Genomic DNA, 24,956 nt, shown 5'->3' with positions numbered 1-24,956 from the left:
TATTCTTATATTAATTTATATTACATAGAAGCATATTAAAAATTAAATCTATAAGAAAGCTCTTTAAAAGAAATGAAAAGTATTAGCTGTTTCATGCTAGTTACTCCTCCATCTCCAGAGACTTAATTCATATGGGAGACTTAATTTACAAAATGTTTAGCCAACATTAAAACCAAGCATTTACAGCACAGAACTTTTCCTGATTTTTTTCATAGTTCTGAGGTGAAAAGGGCAGGCTGAAAGGAGCTGTCTCTCTTCAGTCCTGGTTCAGTGTTTGTTCTAGTTGGAAGATTTGCTACCCTGGAACTATTAATAGAATATTATGATTTGGATATAGTAATTGTAAGTGCCTTGTTGTGGCTTCTATGAGAACATTTCAAATGAGGACGAACTGTTTTGTTTCCATCTTCAACTGCTATTCTTTTTTTTTTTTTTTAATTTGGTATTAACGATTGAACCCAGGGTGCTTAATTACAGAGCCACATGCTCGGTCTTTTGTATATTTTATTTAGAGAAAAGGTCTCACTGAGATGATTAGGGCCTCACCAAGTTGCCAAGGTTCGCCTTGAACTCCCAATCCTCCTGACTCAGCCTACCAAGCTGCTGGGATTATAGGTGTGCCCTACCATACCTGGTTTAGCTGCTAATCTTCAGGTTGTTTTTTCATTTTGGCTCTTTCAGGGATAGAAGTCAAGGTCTTGCACATGTTTGACAAGCACGCTACTAGTGATCTTTTAGGTCAGTTCTGAAAGCAAGCCTATTTGTGGGTTAAAAAAGAAATTGACTGGCCATGGGGACACATGCCTGTAATCACTGTGGCTCAAGAGGTTGAGTGAGGAGACGTGTAAGTTCAAACCAGCCTCAGCAAAAGTGAGGCACTGAGGAACTCAGTGAGACTTTGTATCTAAATAAAAATACAAAATAGGGATGAGGATGTGGCTCAGTGGTCAAGTGCCTCTGTATCAAAAAAGAAAGAAATTGAATGATTACTACGAAATGAACATGCTTGAGTTGGTTGTGGTAGTGTACCCTATAATCCCAGTGACTTGGGATAGCAGTGACTTAGGATAGCAAGTTTGAGGCCAGCCTCATCAAATTAGCAAGGCCATTAGCAAGTGTATATAATTATCACTTCCCAAAATACTGATACAGCACTATATGATTCAACATGAAAGGTAGTTTCCTTATAAACTATTCTTATTTTTATTTACAGACTGGTGATTTGTAGCTTTCCTTAATTTTGTATGGGAGTAGTGGGGAGTGAACTTAGGGGTTCAGTTTAGTTTTACTCATCTTCAGCTTTTTTTTTTTTTTTCTTTGAAACAGGGTCTTGCTAAGTTGCAGAGGCTGGCTTCAAACTTGACATCCTTCTGTCTTAGCTTCCCAAGTTGCTGGGATTATAGGCGTGTGCCACCATGCCCACTTTATAGCTTAATTTTAAGAAATTAATAATTTTGGTGCACCCACATGTTCATTCCATATTATATAATATGATTTTGTGTTTCAAAATGGATAAGCAGACTTACAGACGCATGTAATTTTGTTGAATGATTATGAACTCGGTTTCGGAGCCATTTAGGAGAAAATAACTTTGCTTTCCCCTAAACAATGTTAATATAAATTGTATGGTGTTTGAGGCCTGAACTTAGTGTTTGTACTTATACATCTTAGGTAAAACTAAGGATAACAAGAAAATTTATACCACCTATCAAAATGGATAGCAATTTATCTATTTACTTTTCTTCTTTCTTTCTTAGGGACAGTCTCCCTCAATTCGCCAACTCATTATGCATGCAATGGCAGAATGGTACATGAGAGGGGAGCAGTATGACCAGGCCAAATTGTCTCGAATACTTGATGTGGCCCAGGACTTGAAGGTGATTTCAGAATGAAATTGATTTATTCATTAATGATTTAAAAAGCTATAGATTCTTAAGGAATAATTTATATGTAACTATGTCTTGGATAGAATGAGTTGATATAGAATTTTGCCTTTATATTCAAAGGGATATGAAAGAGTAAATGTTTTAGTAAATGTGTTCACTTATTTTTTTGTTTGTCCTCTGCATATTGCAAGGCTGTAAGCAAGTGGTAATTAAAATTCTTTCATAAGTAATCCATGAAGTGTAATTTTGGAGAAACTATTTGTACTCTTTAAATTTATTAGAGTCAATAATATCTAAGAAATAGTCTGACTAAATAGCATTACTCATTTGGTACATTAGTAAAGGGGATTTTGTTATGTTTATGTTAGTCTAAACCTGCATTTAGATTTTAAAAATGATTAAAGATTATTATTCAAGCTTTGAGTCTTACTTTGTTCTAGGTTTAATTATTTGTAAAAACACAGGGTAAAATTTATTTTGAAGGTAGAGTCATAAGTTGACCTTTCAGATATCTTATTTTAAGTTAAGACTGTTACCACTGAATTTATTAAATTGTGAACTCCCTTGTCTCACTGCCTTGCACGGTGACCAGGGAAATATTAGCAGTATGTTCTATTTAGACTTGTGTGCAAAAAGCAGAAAATAGAAAGTAGGCTACAGGAATAATTACTTATTGCTTGGCTTAGCATTTCTATTATTCTTTTTTCTTTAGGCCTTGTCTATGCTGCTAAATGGTACTCCATTTGCCTTTGTTATTGACCTTGCTGCACTAGCTTCACGTCGTGAATACCTCAAACTTGACAAGTGGCTCACAGATAAAATTCGGGAACATGGGGTAAGCAGGTTTTATGCATTTATTTCTTCTTTGAAATTTGGTGACTAAAATGGCTAAAGAAACAAGATTTCTTTTTGTTTTTTAAGCGGTGGTAGGAATTGAACCCATGTCCTGGTGCAGGCTAGGCAAGTGAGTGCTCTACTAGTGAGCTACTTGTCTGACTCCAAGAATCAGCTTTATAAGATGGCAACTAAAATGTCATTTATTCTAGATTTTAGTCATATCTCTTAATTATTGTTAATGTGAAAGAAATAAGATCAATTTTAAATAAACTGAGAAACATTTCTGTTTTTAGGAGCCTTTTATTCAAGCATGCATGACTTTTTTAAAAAGACGGTGCCCTTCTATTTTGGGTGGACTTGCCCCAGAGAAAGACCAGCCCAAAAGTGCTCAACTTCCTCCTGAAACTCTGGCAACAATGTTGGCTTGTCTACAGGCTTGTGCGGGGTAAGGAGAATGTTCTAGAAAATGGATCTTTTATTCTTGAATTGGATTATATTGATTAGGGTTGATTTGGGGTAGGGGAGATTGAATAAAATGACTGCATTTAAAAATAATTCAGTGATTTTTAAGTCCAAGTTAGTTTACTGTTTGCAGTGTATATTAATTGTGTTAATTTTTTGAATGTATTATGAGATAGGGGTCCACATTCATTTTTTTGCACATGGGATATTCAGTTATGCCTGCACCATTTTTTGAAAATACCAATAACTTTGTGGTGTCTTTATGTCATACATGTGTTGCCTTTGATATGCTAGTATTAAAATTGCTTGTCTGTTTGCTTTGCTATATCTTGGTTTGGATGTATTTTTGACAGAATGAAGATATGCCAGTGTTCAGAACATTCCTAGTAATGAATGAGATACAAAGAAGTGGGGGTATGATAGAAATTTAGCCATGTGCTCAAAGAATGCACACCTCTCCAACCCCTGCTAGGGATTATTGAACTTTGGTCTTGAGTCTCAAATGCTCAGCAAGACCTCTACCACTGATCTGTATCCATAGCCCCACATTTTGATTTAAAAACCAGATTGGTTTGTTGAGGTGTTGTTTTGGACAGTAGCAGGTATGTTTTTCATTGTTCTTAGGAGTGTTTCTCAGGAATTATCAGAGACCATCCTCACCATGGTAGCCAATTGCAGTAATGTTATGAATAAGGCCCGACAGCCACCACCTGGAGTTATGCCAAAAGGACGCCCTCCTAGTGCTAGCAGCTTAGATGCCATTTCTCCTGTTCAGGTAAACTAATGCTAATGTGTCTACATTTGTTAGTAGGCATAGACTAAAATAAGTTTCTATAGCTTCCTTAATTTATTGCTGGGTAAGGTAATGTTGAGGCAGGGGGATCACAAGTTTGAGGCCAGCTTGGGCAGCGTAGTCAGACATAGTCATGTTTCAGGCCTGGGAATGTAGCACTGTGGTAGAGTAAGCACCCTTGGGTTTGATTCCTAGTACTACTTTCACCACAAAAAGTTACTACATTTTATTTTTAAAAAATTGTTTGTTTTGAAAGTGGGAATTTGCATTGGGCTAAACCCCCGGCACCTCCACCCTTTTTGTGATATTCTTGTTGATTTGCTTAATTTGATCTTCACTAAATTACTTAGGATATTCCCCAACTTGTGATCCCTCTTGCCTCAGCCTCCTGAGTCCCTGAGATTATAGGCACATGCCGTGGCACCCAATCTTTCATTTTAGACATTATGTAAATTATCTGCACATATTAATAGTATCTGTGTATATTTTAAAGAAGATCCATGAGTAAGTATGGTAGTTGAAAATAGATTTTCATCATCAATAGAACATGATTCTGACAGGAAAGAGACAAAGCCAGTTAAATAGTTAAATGAAAGGATTTCTTTTTAAAAATGAGAACTACTTATATTCTTGAAGTAAGCACTGCCTGTGAACCTAATGTGTCTTCTTGGGTGTCATGGGCCAAGTAAAATGCTAGAGCCTAGCAACTTGTGATAACTAGGGCTCTTCAGCTCTCAATTGAACTGCTCCTTTAAAAACAAGGTACATTTAAGTTCAGTTCTCTGCCATCAACTACCCTGTTCCTTTTGGGAGCTTCTTATTCTGTTTGTTTCCGGTGGCATTGAATGGCAGATTGGGGTACTTATGAAATTACTTATTGGGGTACTTAAGAAAAAGGTACTTATGATTCTTCAGTTGTTACTTTATAGAGGAATTTATTTCATTGTTCATAGTAATAAAGGTACAAAGGAATGTCATAAGCTAGGAAGAATTCAAGTTTTGGTTTTAATTATCTTTAAAAAATATTTTGGTTGGATAGCATACCTTGTTTTTTTGTTAGTTTGGTATTAAAGTTAGAGCTAAACTTCCCCAACCCTAAAATTCTTTTCCCCCCATGTTTTTTTCAATTGATGCATTATGTTTGTATATAAGGGTAGGATTTGTTTTTACATATTCATACATGTATATGATATAACAGTATAATTTGATATATTCCAACACTGAAGAATCTTAAGATTTTAACTATATGTTTTGGCTGGAAGATTTATTGCTAATTTCTAATGGTTTTAGTGTATTGAAAGTCAAATAATTTGATTGATAGATTGTTTTAAGGTAGCTTACTGGAATTTGCAGTGATAATAAGTGCACCAAGTCATTACTAAATAATTTGTTGTATAGCAGTGGGTTAATTTATCTTTTTTGTTGTTATTATTTTTATTTTTTTAATTTTTGTTTTTGACCTTCTAAGTTTGGTCTATTTCACTTAATATATGGTATCAAATTCCAAACATTTTCAAATGACTTAATATTTTTTTTTTAGTTGTTGATGTTTGTTTTATTCATTTATGTATATATGGTGCTGACAATTGAACCCAGTGCCTCACACATACTAGACATGGGCTCTACCACTGAGCTACAACCCCATCCCTGTTGTTGTCCTTGAAAGTATGATAGCCTTGTTCTGTGGCTTTGGTATATTTGGGTAGGGACTAACTCTTTAAACCTATTCTTTATACATAGAGAGTTTAAAATGACTCATTTGAACAAGGTGGTGTATGCATATCATCTGAGTGAGTGAGGGAGGCTGAGGAGTATCACAGGATTGAGGCCAGCCTCCGGAACTTAGCAAGATCCTGTCTCAAAAAACAAAAACAACAAAAAAGGGCTAGGGATGTTTATTGGTAGAGTCTCTGGATTCAATCCCCAATTGGGGATTGGTGGTAGAATATAAAGAGCTATTGTTAACAATTGCTTTACCCATGTCATGTCTGCCTTTCCTTGAAATACGTTTAATACACTTTTATGATGTTTTTCCTTAGATTGACCCTCTTGCTGGAATGGCATCTCTTAGTATAGGTGGTTCAGCTGCCCCTCACACCCAGAGTATGCAGGGCTTTCCTCCAAATTTGGGTTCTGCATTCAGTACCCCTCAGTCACCAGCAAAAGCATTTCCACCTCTTTCAACCCCAAATCAAACAACAGCGTTCAGTGGTATTGGAGGACTTTCATCACAGCTTCCAGGTAAGGGGGAGTTGGGCATGTGCACAGATTATTTATAAATTTCATTGTGTCTTTGTGTATGGTTAAGGGGTTTTGGAGTGACTGGAATGATCTACTTATTTGAAATTGTTAAAGCTGCTTCAGTGTCCCAAACTGGGAAGAGAAAAGCATACTATTTACTATTACATTCAATTCGATCTACCTGGAATGAAGAATTAGGTTATTTATACTTATAAAGTTAATTGAGCTATTCAGTAAGGATTCTGTGTTACCAAACACCAGTATGTATAATGTGTTGATCACATTGTTTAGATTTTGTTTGTTATTTTTTGATGTTGACGATTGAACCCAGGCCCTCCCATATGCTAATCAATGAGTTTTGCCCCTAAATCATATCCCTCATCCATATCACAGATTTTAGAACTCCTAGCTTTATGTATCTCTCCAATTGGTGTAATTATGGTGGAAATTTTTGTGTTTACGTATAAGATTCAAGTCTCTGCTCTTCCTGCCTCCTTATAATTCACCTGCCTTCAAATGATAATAAAACCGTAAAAGTTTTTTTTAAAATATTTTTTCAAGTTGTAGATGGACAAAATACATTTAGATTGATGGTGCTGAGGGTCAAACCCAGTGCTTCCCATGTGCTAGGGGAGCAATTTACCACTGAGCCATAAACTCAGCCCTACTTAGAACTTTTTCAGATATTCACTTTGTAACTTTACATTGAAGTAAAGCTTTACATTGAAGTAAAGGCTACTTTTTTTTTTTTTTTGGCTTGTACCTACTTCTCTTGAGCTACAATGTTCAGGCTGTAAGATATGGTACTAAAAGTTAAGGAAGATATATTTATTACTCTTGTAACATTGTTAATAGTGCTGCCATATGGTTCTAGATCTGATGGTTCACTATTTTATCCTATTGTCCTTGATGCAGGATACCTATAAAAAGCTAAATATAGTATATAACACATTTTGTATTATGAGATTGAATATAATTATGGTATTATTATTACTACTACTACTTATATATTATTGGCTCAGAGGCTCACACATTCTAGGCAAGTGCTCCCATTGAACTATACTCCCAACCCTTTTATTTTTTGTTTTAAAATAGGGTTGCTCAGTTGTCATCCTCAGCTAGCGGAGTAACTAGAATTACAGTTGTGCATTACCACACCTATGCCAGCTGCTTTTATTTTGAGTACCTTGAATAGTTTTAAATTTGCATAGTCAAAAATAAAAATGAATTAATAAAATGTTAAAAATTTTAAGCATTGTCTATTTTTGTCCCCTCTTATAGTTTTTTTTTTTTGGTGGGGGGTGGTTGCTGGGGATTGAACCCTAAGGATGCTGATCCTTTGCTCTTTTTTTTGTTGTTGTTTTATTTTGAAAAGGGTGTCTCATTATGTTGCTTAGGGCCTTGCTAAATTGCTGAAGCTGGTATTGAGCTCACATCCTCCTTCCTCAGCCTCCGGAATTAGAGTTGCTGGGATTACAGGTGTGCACCACCATGCCTAGCTTAGTTAGATTTTCAATAAAATTTAGATGTCTATAGAGAATCAACAATCTAACTTTTAAAAAATGAGAAGCTACATCTAAGTTGTGAATAGATTCAAGAACCCAAGTAATGATAGAAATTCTGGCTGCCTTCATTTTCTCTAGTAGGTGGTCTTGGCACAGGCAGCCTGACTGGTATAGGAACCGGGGCTCTTGGACTCCCTGCAGTGAATAATGACCCTTTTGTACAGAGAAAACTGGGCACCTCTGGACTGAACCAGCCTACATTCCAGCAGAGTAAGATGAAACCTTGTAAGTGGTAGTGTTGTCTGTGATTGTGAAGTGTGATTGAGGTACATAAGAAATTTTATTGTGTGTCTGCTTTGTTGTCCCTAGTGTTGTATGAACAAAAACATTGATTTATATAATATATTGTTAGTAGAGCCATATATTGGTGTGCATCCTAGAACAATGAGAATAAATTCACAAATATGAATTATTGAAGTAAAAATTTGAGATACCACTCTACCTTTGTTTTGGATTGCCAGAGCAAAGGTAAGAGGTTCCATCTTCAGGGTGTTATTCTAAAGAGGAGGTATGGTGTTAAAAAAAGGAAAAAAAAGTTCTTTCTTTTTTTAAAAAAATATTTTTATTAATTATTGATAGACCTTTATTATTTAATTGCTCATATGTGGTACTGCGAATCAAACACCGTGCTTCTCACATGCTTGGCAAGTGTTCTACCATTGAGCCACAACCCCAGCCCAAGAGAAAAGTTCTTTAACCAAAAAATTTTCTGGTATTGATTTTTGACAGCCAGAAAAATGTCCTGTTTTTTTCAGTTTGCCAAGTTTATAAAGCAAAGCCCTCAAACTCATGATCTCCTTCCTATTCTTCTTCTTTTTTTTTTTTTAAATATTTATTTATTTATTTTTTAGTTATTGGCGGGCACAACATCTTTGTTTGTATGTGGTGCTGAGGATCGAACCTGGGCCGCACGCATGCCAGGCGAGCGCGCTACCGCTTGAGCCACATCCCCAGCCCCTCCTATTCTTCTTAATAGCTGAGTTTTATAGGTTTCTATAACTGTTCCAATCCAAACTTTTCTAATATAAGGAGCAGTAATTTTCATTTATCAATCAAGAAGTGCCAGGTCTCAAAATTACATGTTAATAAATCTTGTAACGACTATATATAAAGTCAAAGAGAATTGAAAACAGTTGAATTCGATGCAGTTATCAATAATTGGTAGGAAAATGATGAGATGGAAAGGTGTATTTATCAACTTTATGTTGCTTGACCAAAAATAAAATACATAACAATATTTAACTTATTAAAGTACATTATAATATTTAACTTATTTTAAGATTATAGATTTATAATACATATATACTTTATTTTTCATAAACACTGCTATAAAATGTGTATAATTTACAGCCAGTTGTCAGTTTCACCTCCTTAGTAATAATACAAGTCAGAAGTTATCTTTGTAATCCCATAAGTCTAATTGACCCTTGTCTTTCTTTTCATTGGCAATAAATATTTGTGATAATAAAGATTAAGACTTGCAAATGTTAGTGTGAAAGGCTTGTCTGAATGTTATGTTTTGTAGCATGCTGTGTGTTAATAGCAGGGTGTTATGCACTCGGATTGCTTATTCTAATATGCTAGAAGATTTTTATTATAAAGTAGTAAGAATTACTAACCTCAAGTGGATTATATTAAGGGTAAGTGTTAGGAGTTTGAGCCTAGTGAACTTTTCATGTCCTGAAGAAAGTTATTGAAGTAGTACTATGCAAGATAATTAATTGAGAGTCTTTTCTGTGTACCTAAAACACCTTAATATTTAAACTTGACCATATAATTCTTTGTGCATTTTCTTTGTATCCCCTCCACCCACCCCACCTCTCGTCCCCCTGCCCCCAATAAAGTTAGAACTGTGTTAGTCTCTCTGGCTATTTGTATTTTATGGTGAGTTGAGAAATTACTTAAATGCTTTTTTGTTTCTAACAGCGGACTTGTCTCAGGTATGGCCAGAGGCAAATCAGCACTTTAGTAAAGAGATAGATGATGAAGCAAACAGCTATTTCCAGCGAATATATAATCACCCACCACATCCAACCATGTCAGTTGATGAGGTGAGTATTTAAGAGGACCTAATTATGAATTGTACAGACAAATCTTGAAGAAGTGACCCTTTCAAGCTTTTTAGAAATCCAGCTTACAGTGTTTTGTGATGTATCTGTGTATCTTTTAAACCTTAATGTATGTCTCAACCTCTGTTTATTGATAAATGTTCTTTCTGCTTTACAAGTTTGCTATTATAAGAATATTTGAGGAATGCTGTTACTGATAGTTTATGTGTTGGTTTTGTTTTGCTTTTATAGGTATTAGAAATGCTACAAAGATTTAAAGACTCTACTATAAAAAGGGAACGAGAAGTATTTAACTGTATGCTAAGGAACTTGTTTGAAGAATATCGGTTTTTCCCCCAGTATCCTGATAAAGAGTTACATATAACAGCCTGCCTGTTTGGTGGCATAATTGAAAAAGGACTGGTCACTTACATGGCACTGGGTCTGGCCCTGCGATATGTTCTTGAAGCCTTACGCAAGCCTTTTGGATCTAAAATGTATTATTTTGGGATAGCTGCACTAGATAGATTTAAAAATAGGTGAGTGGATAGTTTTTCTGTTAAGCCACTTTCTCTTTTGGATGTAGGATCGCACTGTGTTGCCCAAGCTGTCTTCAAACTTGTATGAATTTATTGAAGGGATAGTAAGGGAGGGAGCACTCTCAAAGGAGAGATTGGGTCTTCTCACATAGCAGGAGGAGGCATGCCCTCAGATTTAACTGGGAGTCCCACAGAAACTTCTAGAGTCCCATTCAGGTTCATCTTTGGGGGGGGGTGGTACTGGGGATTAAACCTAGGGGTGCTTATCTACTGAGCCACATTTTTAGTGCTTTTAAAACTTTTTATTTAGAGACAGGGTCTTACTATGTTGCTTAGGGTCTTGCTACAGCTGGCTGTAAATTTCTGATCCTTCTGCCTACTACCACCTCCCCCCCCCCATTACAGGAGTGTGTCATTGCACGTGGCTTACCTTTTTACTTTGACTACAGCATAGGAACTGCATGGATGGCCTCTAAGGGAACATGGTGTGGTGCTCACATAGTTGGAGATTTTAAGGAAATTGAGTTCCCCTGTTTTTTGCCTCAATTTTTTGCCCCCTCAGTCATTTTACTATCCTTTGAAAAACCCTCAGCAAGTGTTTTTTTTTTTTTTGGTCAGGGTGTTGATGGTTTAGTTGCCAGGGTGATTAGGGGTTTTGATAAGGTAGGGACCTGGCTACCTGATAGAGTGTGACATGATCCTGAAATAGTAGTTTTTCTGAAGGGTTATAATTATGCCTTGGGGAGATCCTTGTCTTCTAGGTGCTTATCTAGCAGATAAGGCTCCCTCTGGTTTACTGGTAGCCTTTCATTGTTTTTTATCTTGCTCACCCATTCAGACTGTCTAGCTACTTAACATTTGTGCCTTAAGGACTTGAATCCCTAAATTCTTTTAGGGTATTTGGGCATGGTCTGGCTGCATTCTGCTGATAGAGGGCTACATTGAGGGGAGTGGCTCAAAGTCCTTGTCCTCTGCCTGGCCAGGCATGGAGACTTAATGGTATGTAGCATCAGGGCAATCCAGAGGTTCATGTTGGTGATTGGTGGGTGACTGGACAAGGCATGTGTAGGGAAGAGATGATATTTAGATGTCAATTAAAGTTCCCACTGACTTGAGCCTTGAATGAAACCCCACAATATTTTCTATGGTTCCAGAGATAAAAATGAGGGTAAGAGACAGAAAAGAGATCTCTTTACCCTAATGGTGTCAAGGCTTAAAATCTCATGATTGCTGGCCTTCAGATTCTTCAGAGGTATTGTCATCCACAAATGATAGTTGGCAAGCTTTGTTCTCCACAAGGACTGAGGGGAAAAGCTTCAGTTTTTACCCTTAAGGGGTATTGCATCTTGAGTTCTAGTCAAGATCCTTTAGTTCTCACAAAAGTGTGCTGTAGCCAAAGAACCATGAATTAGTTCAAGATTTTAACCTCTGGTGAACAGAATCTGAAGTAGAAAAAAGAGATTTAGAAAAGGCTGAACAAAAAAAGGAACAAGAAAAGAACTGGGGTAACTTATGATAAAGAGGTAGTTAACACCAAATGTTACAGGGCAGAGGTCTTCTGCAAAGCTGAGGCAACCAGAGGGCCCCTCTTCAATACCAGATTCATGCCAGAAAGATTTCAGACATGTAACTCAGAGTAACAGGCTTGATGACTTTAGTTTATTAGAGGAATAGGGAAAGGAGGAGTGGGTTCTTTCAGAGAGGAGGCAGACCCTGACATACTAAAATAGTCCATCATCCCTCTCAAGAAGTTCTCTGGTTTCCCTTGTAGTCAGTCTTTATACCCCACTTCTTCTTTTTTTAAAAAAATATTTTTAATATCTTTATTTGATTATTTTTTATGTGGTGCTCAGGGATTGAACCCAGGGCCTCACACGTGCTAGGCAAGCAATTTACCGCTGAGCTGCAGCCCTATACCTCACTTCTAATCCCTAGAATGATCTATCTTTCTCTCTCTCTCTAAATTAGTTGTAGTTGGACACAATGCCTTTGTTTGAGGATCAAACCCAGGGCCTTGCACATGCCAGGTGAACACTTGACCGCCGAGCCACAACCCCAGCCCGGTTGATCTCTCTTAATTTTGTCTCAGGGACTTAGAGTATCATTTAAATACAGTCACAACTATGTAGCTTTGAGTCTGATGCATGTCGATACTTTTTTTTTTTTCTATTTAAGAATGAGGTTCATATGTATCTCACACTTTAACGTTCTTCCCTTGGAATTCTCTTCAGGTTAGGTATGTATAAGTAGAGTGGGGAAATGGCTTAGACTGAGATGGAAAAAGGTTTTTCTGTTCTTAATGATGAGTGAAAAAAAATTTTGTTGGTAGGTTGAAGGACTATCCCCAGTATTGTCAGCACTTGGCTTCTATCAGTCACTTTATGCAGTTTCCACATCATTTACAAGAGGTAAGTGCCCTCTACATCTAATACCTTGGAGAGTGCATCTATTTTGATTTGTTTTGAGATTTTCAGGCATTGGCATTAAGATTCCTTAATGATTGACGTGATTTGGGTATACATTTCTTTTTGCTTCCTTTGCATCTTGACCTATTTTGTCACATCATTCTAGATGTGAAGCAACTATAAAAACTTGAATATTCTAGTATGTAATGTATAATATAACTATATTATAATATTAGTCGACCTGACAATATATTTAAGCTCTAGGTTGTGATTTCCAAACTCTGTATGCACCCCAGGTCAATTTTACGGGAACACAGAATTGAAAATGTTGAACTTAATGAGTTAATAATGGAATGTGAAATTTCATTATTGGATTAACTTTTCTATGTAATGATTTTGATGATTTGACTAAAGGTTTTTCTACCTCTTTAAGCCCGATGAGGCTGGTTACCTAGTAATTCTTTGTGTTAGTATTTATGGAAACCTGCCTGATTCTAAAAAGGATTTGGAGTGTGATTGTCTGGTATAAATTAAGAGGCAGCCCTTGACAATGGAGAATAGTACATTTTAATATGTTTTGTATGATCTTGAAATTTGAGAACCATTGTTTTAGTGGTTCATTTGGGATTTATAAACTTCCTACCATTATCTTGTATTATTCAATCAGTTTATAGGACAGGAAAGCTGATGAGTCTTTTTCGAATTATATTTTCAGTTTTTTATTTTATAAAATAGATCAATTTTAAGATGTTGTAAGGAATAAGAATGATAAAAAGATTTGAATTTTTTCGTTCATCACGGTGCTGGGGATTGAATCTAGGCATTCGCTACTACTGAGCTACATCCCTAGCCCTACAGAGCCCGTTTAAAAAAAAAAATTTTATTATGATAATTTTGATTAAAATTATTTTATATATGGATTTAGTTTTGGTTGATAAGGTCAGTTGAAGTAGTTTGGGAACCCTCTGTCAGCCCTCTTAATTTGTGTTGGGTAGGAGGGAGGGAGATTTAATGATCTGTGAAATGAAAAGGAAAAAAGAACAACCCTACAGTATCCATTACTGTGTTGCTTACTGTTTATTTGGATTGGCAATGTGTAGTATTTTTTAAAATTTTGTAGTAATACCTTTACTGAAACAACTAACAGCAGTGTTTTAGACTTACTTTTCTCATGAGGATCTAATAAAGGAGACCCGACACCCCCTGCCCTTTGGTTGTGCTGGGGTTACTAAAACCCATGGCTATGTGATTGCTAGACGAGCCTTGTACCACACTGAGCCTAGTGTCCAATATAAAAGAGGTGAATTTACTATACAAATTTTGAAGAATTTTATAGTTTTTTTTTAATATTTATATTATAGGTATAGATGGATACAACACAATGCCTTTATTTTTTTGTGGTGCTGAGGATCGAACCTGGGTCCCGCCCGTGCTAGGCAAGCGCTCTACTGCTGAGCCACAATCCCAGCCCAGAATTTTATAGTTTATTAAAGGGGTTAAAGAAATTTATATGCAGATATTTTATGCTGCTGTTTTTAGTTGTTTTGTTAGAATAGTTCTTAAAATAGTAATACGTTGAAAGTTTTTTTTTTATCTTCAAAGGAGTCCATGGTATCCACTTATATTTATGTGCCAGGATGGGGCAAGGGTTATGGGAGATAGATGAACCAAAGGAGTACTCTGAAGTTATTTTTTACCTTCTCTCAAATCAGGGGCATATATAATTCAAAAATTTCGATTTCTATTAAGAACTCTTTTTTAATGTGTTTCTCTTTCCCTACGCTTATAGTATATCGAATATGGACAGCAGTCTAGAGACCCTCCTGTGAAAATGCAGGGCTCCATCACCACCCCTGGAAGTATTGCTTTGGCCCAGGCCCAGGCCCAGGCCCAGGTTCCAGCAAAAGCTCCTCTTGCTGGTCAGGTTAACACTATGGTAACCACTTCAACAACTACAACTGTTGCTAAAACGGTTACAGTCACCAGGCCAACTGGAGTCAGTTTTAAGAAAGATGTGCCAGTAAGTAGGTCTTTTTTTCTACCAGATTTAAAAAAATATATTCTGATGTACCTCATAGTGAGCAGTATCTCAATTTTATTATGATACATGACTTATAAAGACCCTTTTGTATCTCCCCTCCCTGTATTTCCCAGAGATAGGCACTATTAATAGTATTATATGCTTGCCCACACTTCAGATGCAATCATATCAGGTAGAGACTTCCTATAAATGAAATAGATATTTCAGTCTTCTATGGGCTTTTTTCCAAGGAAGCATTTCAACTTCTTTACTTTATGTACTTTATTATTTCTTTAGCCTTCTATCAATACTACAAATATTGATACGTTGCTTGTGGCCACAGACCAAACTGAGAGAATTGTGGAGCCCCCAGAAAATATCCAAGAGAAAATTGCTTTTATCTTCAACAATCTCTCACAGTCAAATATGACACAAAAGGTGAGCATGATGTCATTTTATAAAGGCCTTCTCCTTTTTTTTCTTCTGAGTTGAGGGATTTATTTTTAACCCACACCCCCCGTTTCTTTCTTTCTTTTTTTAAAAATGACATTACCGAGGATTGACTCCAAGGAGTTATGCCACTGAACTAGATCCTCATTCATTTTTATTTTTCATTTTGAGTCAGGGTCTTGGTAAGTTGTTGCCGATGGCCTTAAACTTGCTATCTTGATTTCATGTTCCTGAGTGAGATTATGGGTATATGTCATTTTGCCTGGCTTTTGACCCTAATTTTTAATATTCACTTTAAAAATAAAGGTAACAAAATCAAAGTGACGGGTGTGTGGATCTCCAACTTGTGTTTGTGCTTTTTGTAGACACCATATAATACCAGTTTCAAATGTTCTGTTTTGCCCTGTATTGTAGACTTTTTCAAATAAACTTTGTGTTTTCATGATGATGGAAGATTTTATTTGTACCTCTAGTCATAACTAAGCTCCTCCCAAAGACAGTTTATTTATTAGATTCCTAAGAACTCAGACCTTGCAAAAAGCGTGAAGAACCATGCTTGGCTTCCTAAGATTATATAAGTTAGTACTTATGAATGGTAATGTTAGCCTCTAAGATTAGCTTTAAGAAAATGTGTTTAAAGATGTATGTACCTATTTTAAAATCCCAGGATAATTGATTGGGGGGAAGAATTCAGGCTTTTAGTATCTATTTGGAAGAGAAGCTTCAAACTTGTAGGTGATTCCTGGATATAGAAATACGGGAAAACGCAATGGCAGGTTGTAGATTAGTAAATTAAGATTAGATTAGTAATTTAAGGTTGGGCATGGTGGGTGGGGGGTGGCAGTAGGAACTACAAGTTTTATCAGTTATTTATTTATTTTTTATTTTTTTGGGTAGTACTGGAGGTCAAACCCAGGGTCTCACACATGTCAGACAAGTGTTCTACCACTGAGCCACATCCTCAGGCCTGTTTTATAGTTTTTTGTTGTTGTTTTTTTTTAATTATTTATTTTGTTTAGTTGTAGTTCAGCACAACACCATTTATTTTTTATTTGTTTGTTTGTTTATCTATCTATTTATTTATTTTTATGTGGCGTTGAGGATGGAATCCAGGGTCTCATGTGCGAGGCAAGACCTCTACCGCGGAGCCACAACCGAAGCCCCCTGTTTTATAGTTTTAATGCTGAAGGTGATTGTGGATGTTGCAGTCCTAACCATCTACAAACTACATCTACAGTTTTAGAAGTGGTTGACTACACTACCATAGAATTAAACATACCGTACTGCATTTATCTGTCATGGGGAGAGATGAAGTGTGGTGCTTTAGTGTCATGTTAAGTTTTCAAAGAGCCGTTTACTGTAGTATGATTCACAGAAACCAGACTTTATTTTATCACAGTGTGATTCTGAGCTTCCTGTGTCCTATTAATTGGCTAGGTTGAAGAATTAAAAGAAACTGTGAAGGAAGAATTTATGCCTTGGGTTTCACAATATCTAGTTATGAAGAGAGTCAGTATTGAACCAAACTTCCACAGCCTTTATTCAAACTTCCTGGATACATTGAAGAATCCTGAATTTAACAAGATGGTTCTGAATGAGACCTATAGAAACATCAAAGTAAGAGTTGGTTCTTATATTCTATTTAATTATGCAATAAAGTATAATTAGAATTTGGGTTGTATTTTGCTGCTTTTTCTATATATTGTCTGGTTTAGGTATATATGGACATTGTTTCAAATGTGGAAATAAGTTTCACAGAAGAATTTCAGTCGTGGGTGATACTAGGTGTGCTGTTTACTTTGAATGTTATCTCTTCATTTGTTTTCATCATCTCATGCATGTATTTTAGAACTTCATCATCTATTACAGTAACACTTAGTGTTGCTTAACATGTCGTACATGCATCACCGTCTTTTTTTTAATCTGATTTGTGGCCTCCACCCCCACCCCTGTTCCTGGAATTTATTTATAATACGCTCTTAGTGCTAGCACCCCTCCTACTCTTTATTTAAAAGGTCTTTTAGAAAACCATTGTATGAATATATTCTACTAGTGGATATTGAGGTTATTTATCACTATAACTGAAACAAACAATACTGTAATGGTTGTTTTCATTTGTATTTTACATTCGTCAAGTGCCAGATATCTCTAGACTCCTTACATATTTGTGGCGTAGTTTTGTCTTAGAGTCCTATATTATAATCTTAAGACCAAACTCTTATTCAATAAAGTTTAAGTGTTTTAATTGGTAAGCTATTGCTTATTCTTATTCCTTAGGAGATAAAATTTGTTTTCATAAGACACTAAACCAGCATACATCTGTGATCATTCTTTTTTGAATAGCGTGGGATTGGCTTAGCATCCAGCACTATATTTAAACCTGTGGATGGGAATTTTCCCCATTCTTGGTTACGCTGTAGTGCGAAATAATTCCTGTCTCTTCAGTCGCACAGCTGTCTTGTGTAATTCTGCTGTTGCTTTATGGAGTTAAGGAACATGACAATATTCAGGTTTTATTATCTGATAGCAGGGATAATTAAGTTACCTCATACTTTGAGGCAAAATTTAAGGTCTTGACTTTTTTTAGACAAAAATTCAAATATAGCTATTCATTTAGTCAAATGTAGTAGATGCTTGTTTATATGTGTGTGTGTGTGTGTGTGCGCGCGCGCGCGCGCGCATTCCCAAAACATATTGTGTAATGATTTGGTCTTCCTAGAAAAGCTAGCACTGAAGAATCCATTAAATGAATTTTAAAGTAATTCAAAAGAAGTGAATAAGCAATTTTACACTGTATTTCAGAGAGTTATTTTAGTTGACTCCAGAGATACATAATGACCTGGATATGCAGAAGACTGTAATAGATAGCTATTTTGGTTTTATTCCTCCTGTGTCTGCTGCCTCAAATAAAGGACCGATAAGCAAAACTATAATCTTAAATTTAAATCTTCATTTATGTTGAATTTAGGTCTTCAAAATAGATTTTTTTATTGAGTCTACTTTAAACATAGTTAAGGTTTTCCAGTACTTTTCTGTGGGACAGTACCCAACATTTTAAACTTGTATCCCTTTTGAGTCTTTTTTTTTTTGTACCGGGGATTGAACTCGGGGCACTCAACCATGGAGCCACATCCCCAGTCCTGTTTTGTATTTTATTTAGAGACAGAGTTGTTAGTGCCTCACAATTGCAGAGACTGGTTTTGAACTCACAATTCTCCTACTTCAGCCTCATGAGCTGTTGGAATTACAGGCGTGTGCCACTGCACCCTGCTCCCTTTTGAATCTTGCACACTATATTTGTTTTATAGGTTGAGTATTCGCCATCTGAAATACACAGTACCATATTTTTTTTTCTCCATATTTTCCCAATATTTACATATATAATGAAATACCTTGGGGTATGAAGCCCTCATATAAACACCAGATTTTTTTCATGTATACACAAACATAGAGCATGAAGATAATTTTTATATTTTTATCATGTCTGTGTTTTTTTAATTGCAACTCATTACATGAGGTCAGATGTTAAGATTTCTGTTTTTGGCTATGTCAGCCCTTTTCAAAAAGTTTCAGATTTGGAGCATTTTGTAGTTTATAGGTTTTCAGATTAGGGCTGCTCAATCTGTAACTATTTTTTAAAAATAAAAGTACTTTTGTTCTTGTTTTGCATTACTAGTGATCACACCTAGTACCTTCATACGCTAGGCAAGAGATCTACTACTGAGCTATACTTCCAGCCCCTAAAGAGGTCTTTTAAAGATAAAAACATCACTGCTAATGAATACAGCAAAATATTGTTAATAAAATGTGTGGAGTAGATTTACTTTGAGGTATGTTTTAAAGAATTGATGGTTTATTTTTAGAATAGGATAATAGAATTCTCAAACATTTAGTTTATAATTTTATTTCATAAATCCATTCTTTCTTCTTAATTCTATACTGTTTCAGGTGCTCCTGACCTCTGATAAAGCTGCAGCCAATTTCTCAGATCGTTCTTTGCTGAAGAACTTGGGACATTGGCTGGGAATGATCACATTAGCTAAAAATAAACCCATCTTACATACTGTGAGTTTCAGCTAACGGTTCATGCAAAGTTTGGTAATGTTTGGGCAGTGTGCTTTGTCTAAAGATCTTGATTTATGGGGGCTGTTTTAGTGATTACGAGATTTTGTACAATTTTGCCCCAAGTTTTGAATTCCTCATTCTGTGCCCACAGGTCGTACATCTTTTAGTATAAAGAAAAGTCAGCATGGTGTGGGTGTCACTTCTTTTTATAATACAAAACTGAAATTTTGGGGCTGAGATCATGGCTCAGAGGTAGAGCGCTTGCCTAGCATGTGTGAGGCCCTGGATTCAATCCTCAGTACCACATTAAAAAATAAATTAATTAATTAATTAAATAAAGGTATTGTGTTCAACTTCAACTAAAAAAATAAATAATAACTTAAAAAACTGAAATATTATGTTGATTGCTATTTTGGGTATGAATTTAGTGTTTTTTTGGTTTTTTTTTTTTAGTGGTGCTGGGGATTGAACCCAGGGCCTTAAGCATGGGAGGCAAGCACTCTACCAACTGAGCTATAGCCCTACCCCTTGATACTTTTTGAGGACTTCCGGATTACATTGCCAACTTTTGAACATTTTTTTAATTCCTTCAATTCTAGGACTTGGATGTGAAATCTTTGCTGCTAGAGGCTTATGTTAAAGGACAACAGGAGTTGCTCTATGTAGTACCCTTTGTTGCCAAAGTCCTAGAGTCCAGCATTCGTAGTGTGGTGAGTAGATGTTAATATTTTATTCATGGCTAATTTGTTAAGAGTTGGATTGTTTCAGCACAATGTTCAAGAGATTGTGTTTTTAGTTCTTATGAATGTAAAACTAGTTTTGTTAGTTTTCTGTAGTGGATCTTAGCCAACTTTAGAAGGTGAAATTAAAATACTGACTCGGTATGGTTTTGGGTTTTTGGTGTTGGTCTAAAATATGCTATTGGTAGAAGGTTTTGTTTAGATCACATAGGTTAAAAGTGTTTATCTTTTAAATATTCAAATTTAAAGTTGGTTTTGGAGCCAGTATGACATAGCTTTTCATTAGGTTTTTAGGCCACCAAACCCCTGGACAATGGCTATTATGAATGTATTAGCTGAACTACATCAGGAACATGACTTGAAGGTAAATTTGTTTTTTTATTCTTTGCAACCTTCTCTGCCTTCATATTATTAAAATGTACAGTAAAGACTTGTGGGGAGATAGCACTATCAACAGTTGGGTTGAAAGTAGGGTGTATTTTGAATAAACTTAAATTTTCTTTTCAAAATTCAAATCACATATTGGAATTCTGCAGTTAAACTTGAAGTTTGAGATTGAGGTGCTCTGCAAGAACCTTGCATTAGACATCAATGAGCTAAAACCTGGAAGCCTCCTAAAGGATAAAGATCGCTTAAAGAACTTAGATGAACAACTCTCTGCTCCAAAGAAAGATGTCAAGCAACCAGAAGAACTCCCTCCCATCACAACCACGAGTAAGTTTGGCAGCGTATTCTTCTATTAATCCGAATGCTTTTGGTATGCCTCAATGAATACAGCAAACTGTAATCGTTCCACATAGTGTGCTGCTGAAACTTTGTACACTTTTTGGTGGATCCCCTAAGCTATGAAGTACAAGAATGTCTAGGCCCAGTCTTACTTTATTAGATTCCATCCTAGCAATTCATTAGATAGTTTTAATTAAATGTGATTTAATCAGTTGTTCCTTGTGTCCTAATCAGGCCAGTTTATCTTTCACATTGTTGAAATATTAGGAGTAATTCTATGGCCTGTGTTATTACTCAGAGGAAGACCAAACCGCATCAACTTCAGGGAGACATTTTATTTTACCTGCATCAATATGATTGGAGGTATTGGACTGGGGTATAGGGAATGTTCATTTGTGAGGTATGATTAGAATAAACTAGCTTTTCTTTCTCTCTTAGGAACTAAGACTCTCCAGGTAAACCTGGGATTAGGCTAGATTGAAAGAAAATTTGTCATATAGGCTAAATCAACAAGGAACACTTGGGCCTGCTAATGTAGCTTCTCTCTTCAATTGATTTCTGTGCTTTGAGGCACTGTGTGTTTTGGTCACATCTTTTATAGTAGAATTTTGTTTTCATAATGGGAAAGTTATTTACCATCACCATTACCCCTGCCAAGAGACTAAAACCCAATTAGTTAGATAATTACCATTTAATAATACTTAATTTTATTATAAATTCAACAGATGTGACCTTTTAATCTCTTTATTTTGTCACTTTACATTTAGCCACTTCTACAACACCTGCTACCAGCACTACCTGTACAGCCACAGTTCCACCACAGCCGCAGTACAGCTACCATGACATCAATGTCTATTCCCTCGCAGGCCTGGCACCACATATTACTCTTAACCCAACAGTAAGTACACACTGCTCCATTTCCCCAACTCCTAGTTTCTGACAAAGTGTTTGGTCACTTTCCTTTCCCCTTCCCTCTGAATTACTGTGTTGTAGGGTTTTTTCAGAAAGAACAAAGATCTGTAACTGCTATGTAGTATAGTTGATTTTTTTTTTTTTTTGTCTCAAAAAAATAGTCTGAGTGATAAATAACATTCATATTGGTCCCTCTTATCCCAACCCATGATGATTAAATTAAGTCAGCAATAAAATTGTGATCTTGGATATTTCTTAGGTCAACAAACTTAATGAATACTATGGGGGTTTTTTGCTTTCATTTTTATTATTATGTCACTTTAGCTTTATACGAAGCCATTAGCCATTTTTTTTTTTTTTTTGTTGTTGTTGTTGTTTGTTTTGTTTTTCAGATAACAGAAACTGAGCTGACCTTTATATATATGGTCTTAAATGGGACGTAGTAGTTTCAGTTAAGTTGTTTTGGGTGGTTGCAGGAGGCCGCTTGATCTAAATTCAGTTCTTTCCCTATGCTTATTCTGTATACTTAGGGTGGTAGTTTATTGTTTTCCTCAGTCTTGTTTTCTACTTGATATGGGTTAACTGTTTTGTTCAGTGACCTTCCTTTTTCAGAAACCAAAAATGTTTACAAATACAGAAGTAATATTAATACATTGAACTTTTTTTATTAAAGGGACTTTGAAAGGACTTTAAAGAGATCATATTAAACTTTTCTCCTCTCCCCCTCTGTGTAGACAAGACAGATAGGATACAGAGTGGGTACCCAGATCTAAAAATTGATTTCTCTTTGGAACATGCCTAGTAATTTGAATATTATGTGTTCATTGTAAGAGTTCAGTAAGTTGAGGGCATCCAAGTAAGTATTAGGGCATGGTTTGTACTGGAAACAAAATCAACAACAGTCTTTCAAATGAAGCAAGAGACCTCAGCAATCACTATAAAATGCATACTGTTCTGAAGAATTATTTGTGGCAATAATAGTTTTTGTAGGAAGCTCTTTCTCTGAAAATTTAGTTTTCCAAAGTTAATAGAGATGTTTCTTTCCAGAAAACAAATTCCTTAGGTATTATTTTAGCTTAGCAAGTAATGTGTCCATAAGTAGGTAATGGATCTTGTAAATAGTTTGCCTATTAAACTTGAATTTAAAAAGTTGACATATCTTTAATCATGGATCACAAAGTATACTGAATCCTTAACCCTGTGTAACCCAGTTTCTGTTTCCCACCGTTTTCTTTATTAATTTTATGTAAAAGTCTAGTTTCTGTTAATCTTGAAGTAATTCTAAATTGTAGGTTGATTGCATATAGCTTGCTGTCTTATTTAAACAAACTGTTGAATTAATTTGTTTGTCCCTCCCTCAGATTCCATTATTTCAGGCCCATCCACAGTTGAAGCAGTGTGTGCGTCAAGCAATTGAACGAGCTGTCCAAGAGTTGGTCCATCCAGTGGTGGATCGATCGATTAAGATTGCCATGACTACTTGTGAGCAAATAGTCAGAAAGGATTTTGCCCTGGATTCTGAGGAATCTCGAATGCGAATAGCAGCTCACCACATGATGCGAAATTTGACAGCTGGAATGGCTATGATTACTTGCAGGGAACCTTTGCTGATGAGCATATCTACAAACCTAAAAAACAGTTTTGCTTCAGCCCTTCGTGTAAGTTGGTTACTTACTTAATGTTGTAAGTTGGTTACTTACTTAGTGTAACAAAATTTATTACTGTTCATCTGCCAGAGTTTTTCGTGCCTTTGACAGTGGATGTTAACACTTGATCTTAAAATCACCATGTTTATTTGATGTCTTCCTGTATGTTTGATTTTAAGTTTTATAAGGTGAAGAACTGTGCCATTTTTTTGGCTTATTGTTGTATCAGTGACATTTGGCAGATAATAAATAACCAAATATTTGTAAGATTTTTTGTGGGGGAGGGTACTAGGGGCACCCAACCACAGAGCCACATCCCTAGCCCTATTTTGTATTTTATTTAGAGGCAGGGTCTCAACCAAGTTGCTTTAGCACCTCACTTTTTGATGAGACTGGCTTTGAACTCATGATCCTTCTGCCTCTTTTAACGGAATAAGCTAACCATCTTGCTTCTGAGTTTCAGATGTCATGGTTAACAATTCATTTGTTCACTGCTTTATTATCTTTACTGCATTCATAAGAATCTGAAAATGTATAGGATATTTTCATCTTAATAGATGAGGAAGCTAATTTAAAGCTATATCGAGTAGAGGCAAAACTTAAAGTGAATTTGTTGCCTGCATTTCCTACTGTCTACAAGAATTGTTTTCTTTCTTTTCTTTTCCTTTATGTTTCAAATAGACTGCATCCCCACAACAACGAGAAATGATGGATCAGGCAGCTGCTCAGTTAGCTCAGGACAATTGTGAATTAGCTTGCTGTTTTATTCAGAAGACTGCAGTTGAAAAAGCAGGCCCTGAGATGGACAAGAGATTAGCAACTGTAAGTATTTAGCATTTGCTTTTCAAGTTGTTTTATTTTTAATTTAAGAAAATGCCTCATAACAAGAACCTCAGTGACTTTTTTTGTTTGCAGGAATTTGAATTGAGAAAACATGCTAGGCAAGAAGGGCGCAGATACTGTGATCCTGTGGTATTAACCTATCAGGCTGAACGGATGCCCGAGCAAATCAGGCTGAAAGTGAGAACTGAGGCTCTGTCTCTTCCCTGCTTCATCTATGTTTTCTTTCTTTCTTTTTGTTTTTGTTTGAACTCCTCACTGGGACTAGGATAGAAGGGCTAATGTTGTTTCTGAGAAAGCATCTCAACTCAGTAGCACTTGTCTTTAAAGCCATCTCTGGAGGAGGTATGGAAATAGTTTAGATTCTGCCACCCTCCAAAATTGTTAAAGTGTACCGTAAAGAGTTCGTGTGCCTGTTAAGTTTTGTTTCTCAACTTGTGATTACTCTGCTCACATTTTCTGGTACTTACTTTTTTTTAATAGTTTTTTATTGGTACTAGCAAGTTGGTCCGGAGTCTGATACTATTTGCCGACTCCAGGGAAGTTATTTTTCAGTGGAGGCCTTTATCAGTGGAATACTTCTTGATAAATTTATGAATGAGGGTAACTAATAGGAAAATGAGAAAAGCCTCTTCTGAGCTGTTTATGGGCATACATATTCAATTATACTATTACATGTTGTAATGACTCTTCCCAGAACCTCTGTGGTTAACTCTCTTGCAGATTTTTCAATTTCAAGAAAAGTTTCTTTTATTTGTGTAGGGGCTCCTGTTAAAATTGA

General features: G+C 35.9%; 1 protein-coding gene and 2 non-coding genes across 11 annotated transcripts in view; all 3 read left to right on the top strand.

Moving 5' to 3' along the window:
- Cnot1 (CCR4-NOT transcription complex subunit 1) overlaps positions 1 to 24,956 on the top strand; it is an 81,232-nt gene that overhangs the window by 37,712 nt on the left and 18,564 nt on the right. For 3 of the 9 annotated variants that reach the window (XM_046434896.2, XM_046434891.2, XM_046434892.2), the window contains 20 exons: positions 1,758 to 1,877; positions 2,599 to 2,721; positions 3,017 to 3,168; positions 3,810 to 3,960; positions 6,018 to 6,219; positions 7,863 to 8,009; positions 9,711 to 9,835; positions 10,085 to 10,371; positions 12,701 to 12,779; positions 14,566 to 14,796; positions 15,094 to 15,234; positions 16,684 to 16,863; positions 19,195 to 19,311; positions 19,911 to 20,021; positions 20,338 to 20,415; positions 20,588 to 20,765; positions 21,545 to 21,675; positions 23,051 to 23,347; positions 24,017 to 24,157; positions 24,251 to 24,355. In XM_046434896.2, the coding sequence (XP_046290852.1) occupies positions 1,758 to 1,877; positions 2,599 to 2,721; positions 3,017 to 3,168; positions 3,810 to 3,960; positions 6,018 to 6,219; positions 7,863 to 8,009; positions 9,711 to 9,835; positions 10,085 to 10,371; positions 12,701 to 12,779; positions 14,566 to 14,796; positions 15,094 to 15,234; positions 16,684 to 16,863; positions 19,195 to 19,311; positions 19,911 to 20,021; positions 20,338 to 20,415; positions 20,588 to 20,765; positions 21,545 to 21,675; positions 23,051 to 23,347; positions 24,017 to 24,157; positions 24,251 to 24,355 (3,096 nt within the window). Of the gene's footprint in view, positions 1 to 1,757; positions 1,878 to 2,598; positions 2,722 to 3,016; positions 3,169 to 3,809; positions 3,961 to 6,017; positions 6,220 to 7,862; positions 8,010 to 9,710; positions 9,836 to 10,084; positions 10,372 to 12,700; positions 12,780 to 14,565; positions 14,797 to 15,093; positions 15,235 to 16,683; positions 16,864 to 19,194; positions 19,312 to 19,910; positions 20,022 to 20,337; positions 20,416 to 20,587; positions 20,766 to 21,544; positions 21,676 to 23,050; positions 23,348 to 24,016; positions 24,158 to 24,231; positions 24,358 to 24,956 lie in introns of those variants that run through there. The other 6 variants (XM_046434897.2, XM_046434893.2, XM_046434898.2 and 3 more) reach the window with 4 other exon arrangements.
- On the top strand, positions 4,616 to 4,748 carry LOC124086813 (small nucleolar RNA SNORA50). The gene has a single exon (XR_006849935.1). It is a non-coding gene; the product is annotated as a small nucleolar RNA SNORA50 (small nucleolar RNA).
- On the top strand, positions 17,611 to 17,746 carry LOC124086811 (small nucleolar RNA SNORA46). Its single transcript, XR_006849933.1, has one exon. It is a non-coding gene; the product is annotated as a small nucleolar RNA SNORA46 (small nucleolar RNA).

The sequence above is a fragment of the Marmota monax genome, unplaced genomic scaffold, assembly GCF_021218885.2.
Source record: "Marmota monax isolate L192 unplaced genomic scaffold, Marmota_monax_Labrador192_F-V1.1 WCK01_AAM20220418_F8-fsc00024, whole genome shotgun sequence".
Taxonomy (NCBI): Eukaryota; Metazoa; Chordata; class Mammalia; order Rodentia; family Sciuridae; genus Marmota; species Marmota monax.
Note: the sequence above shows the minus strand (reverse complement) of the source record. Positions and strands in the feature narration are given on the sequence as shown.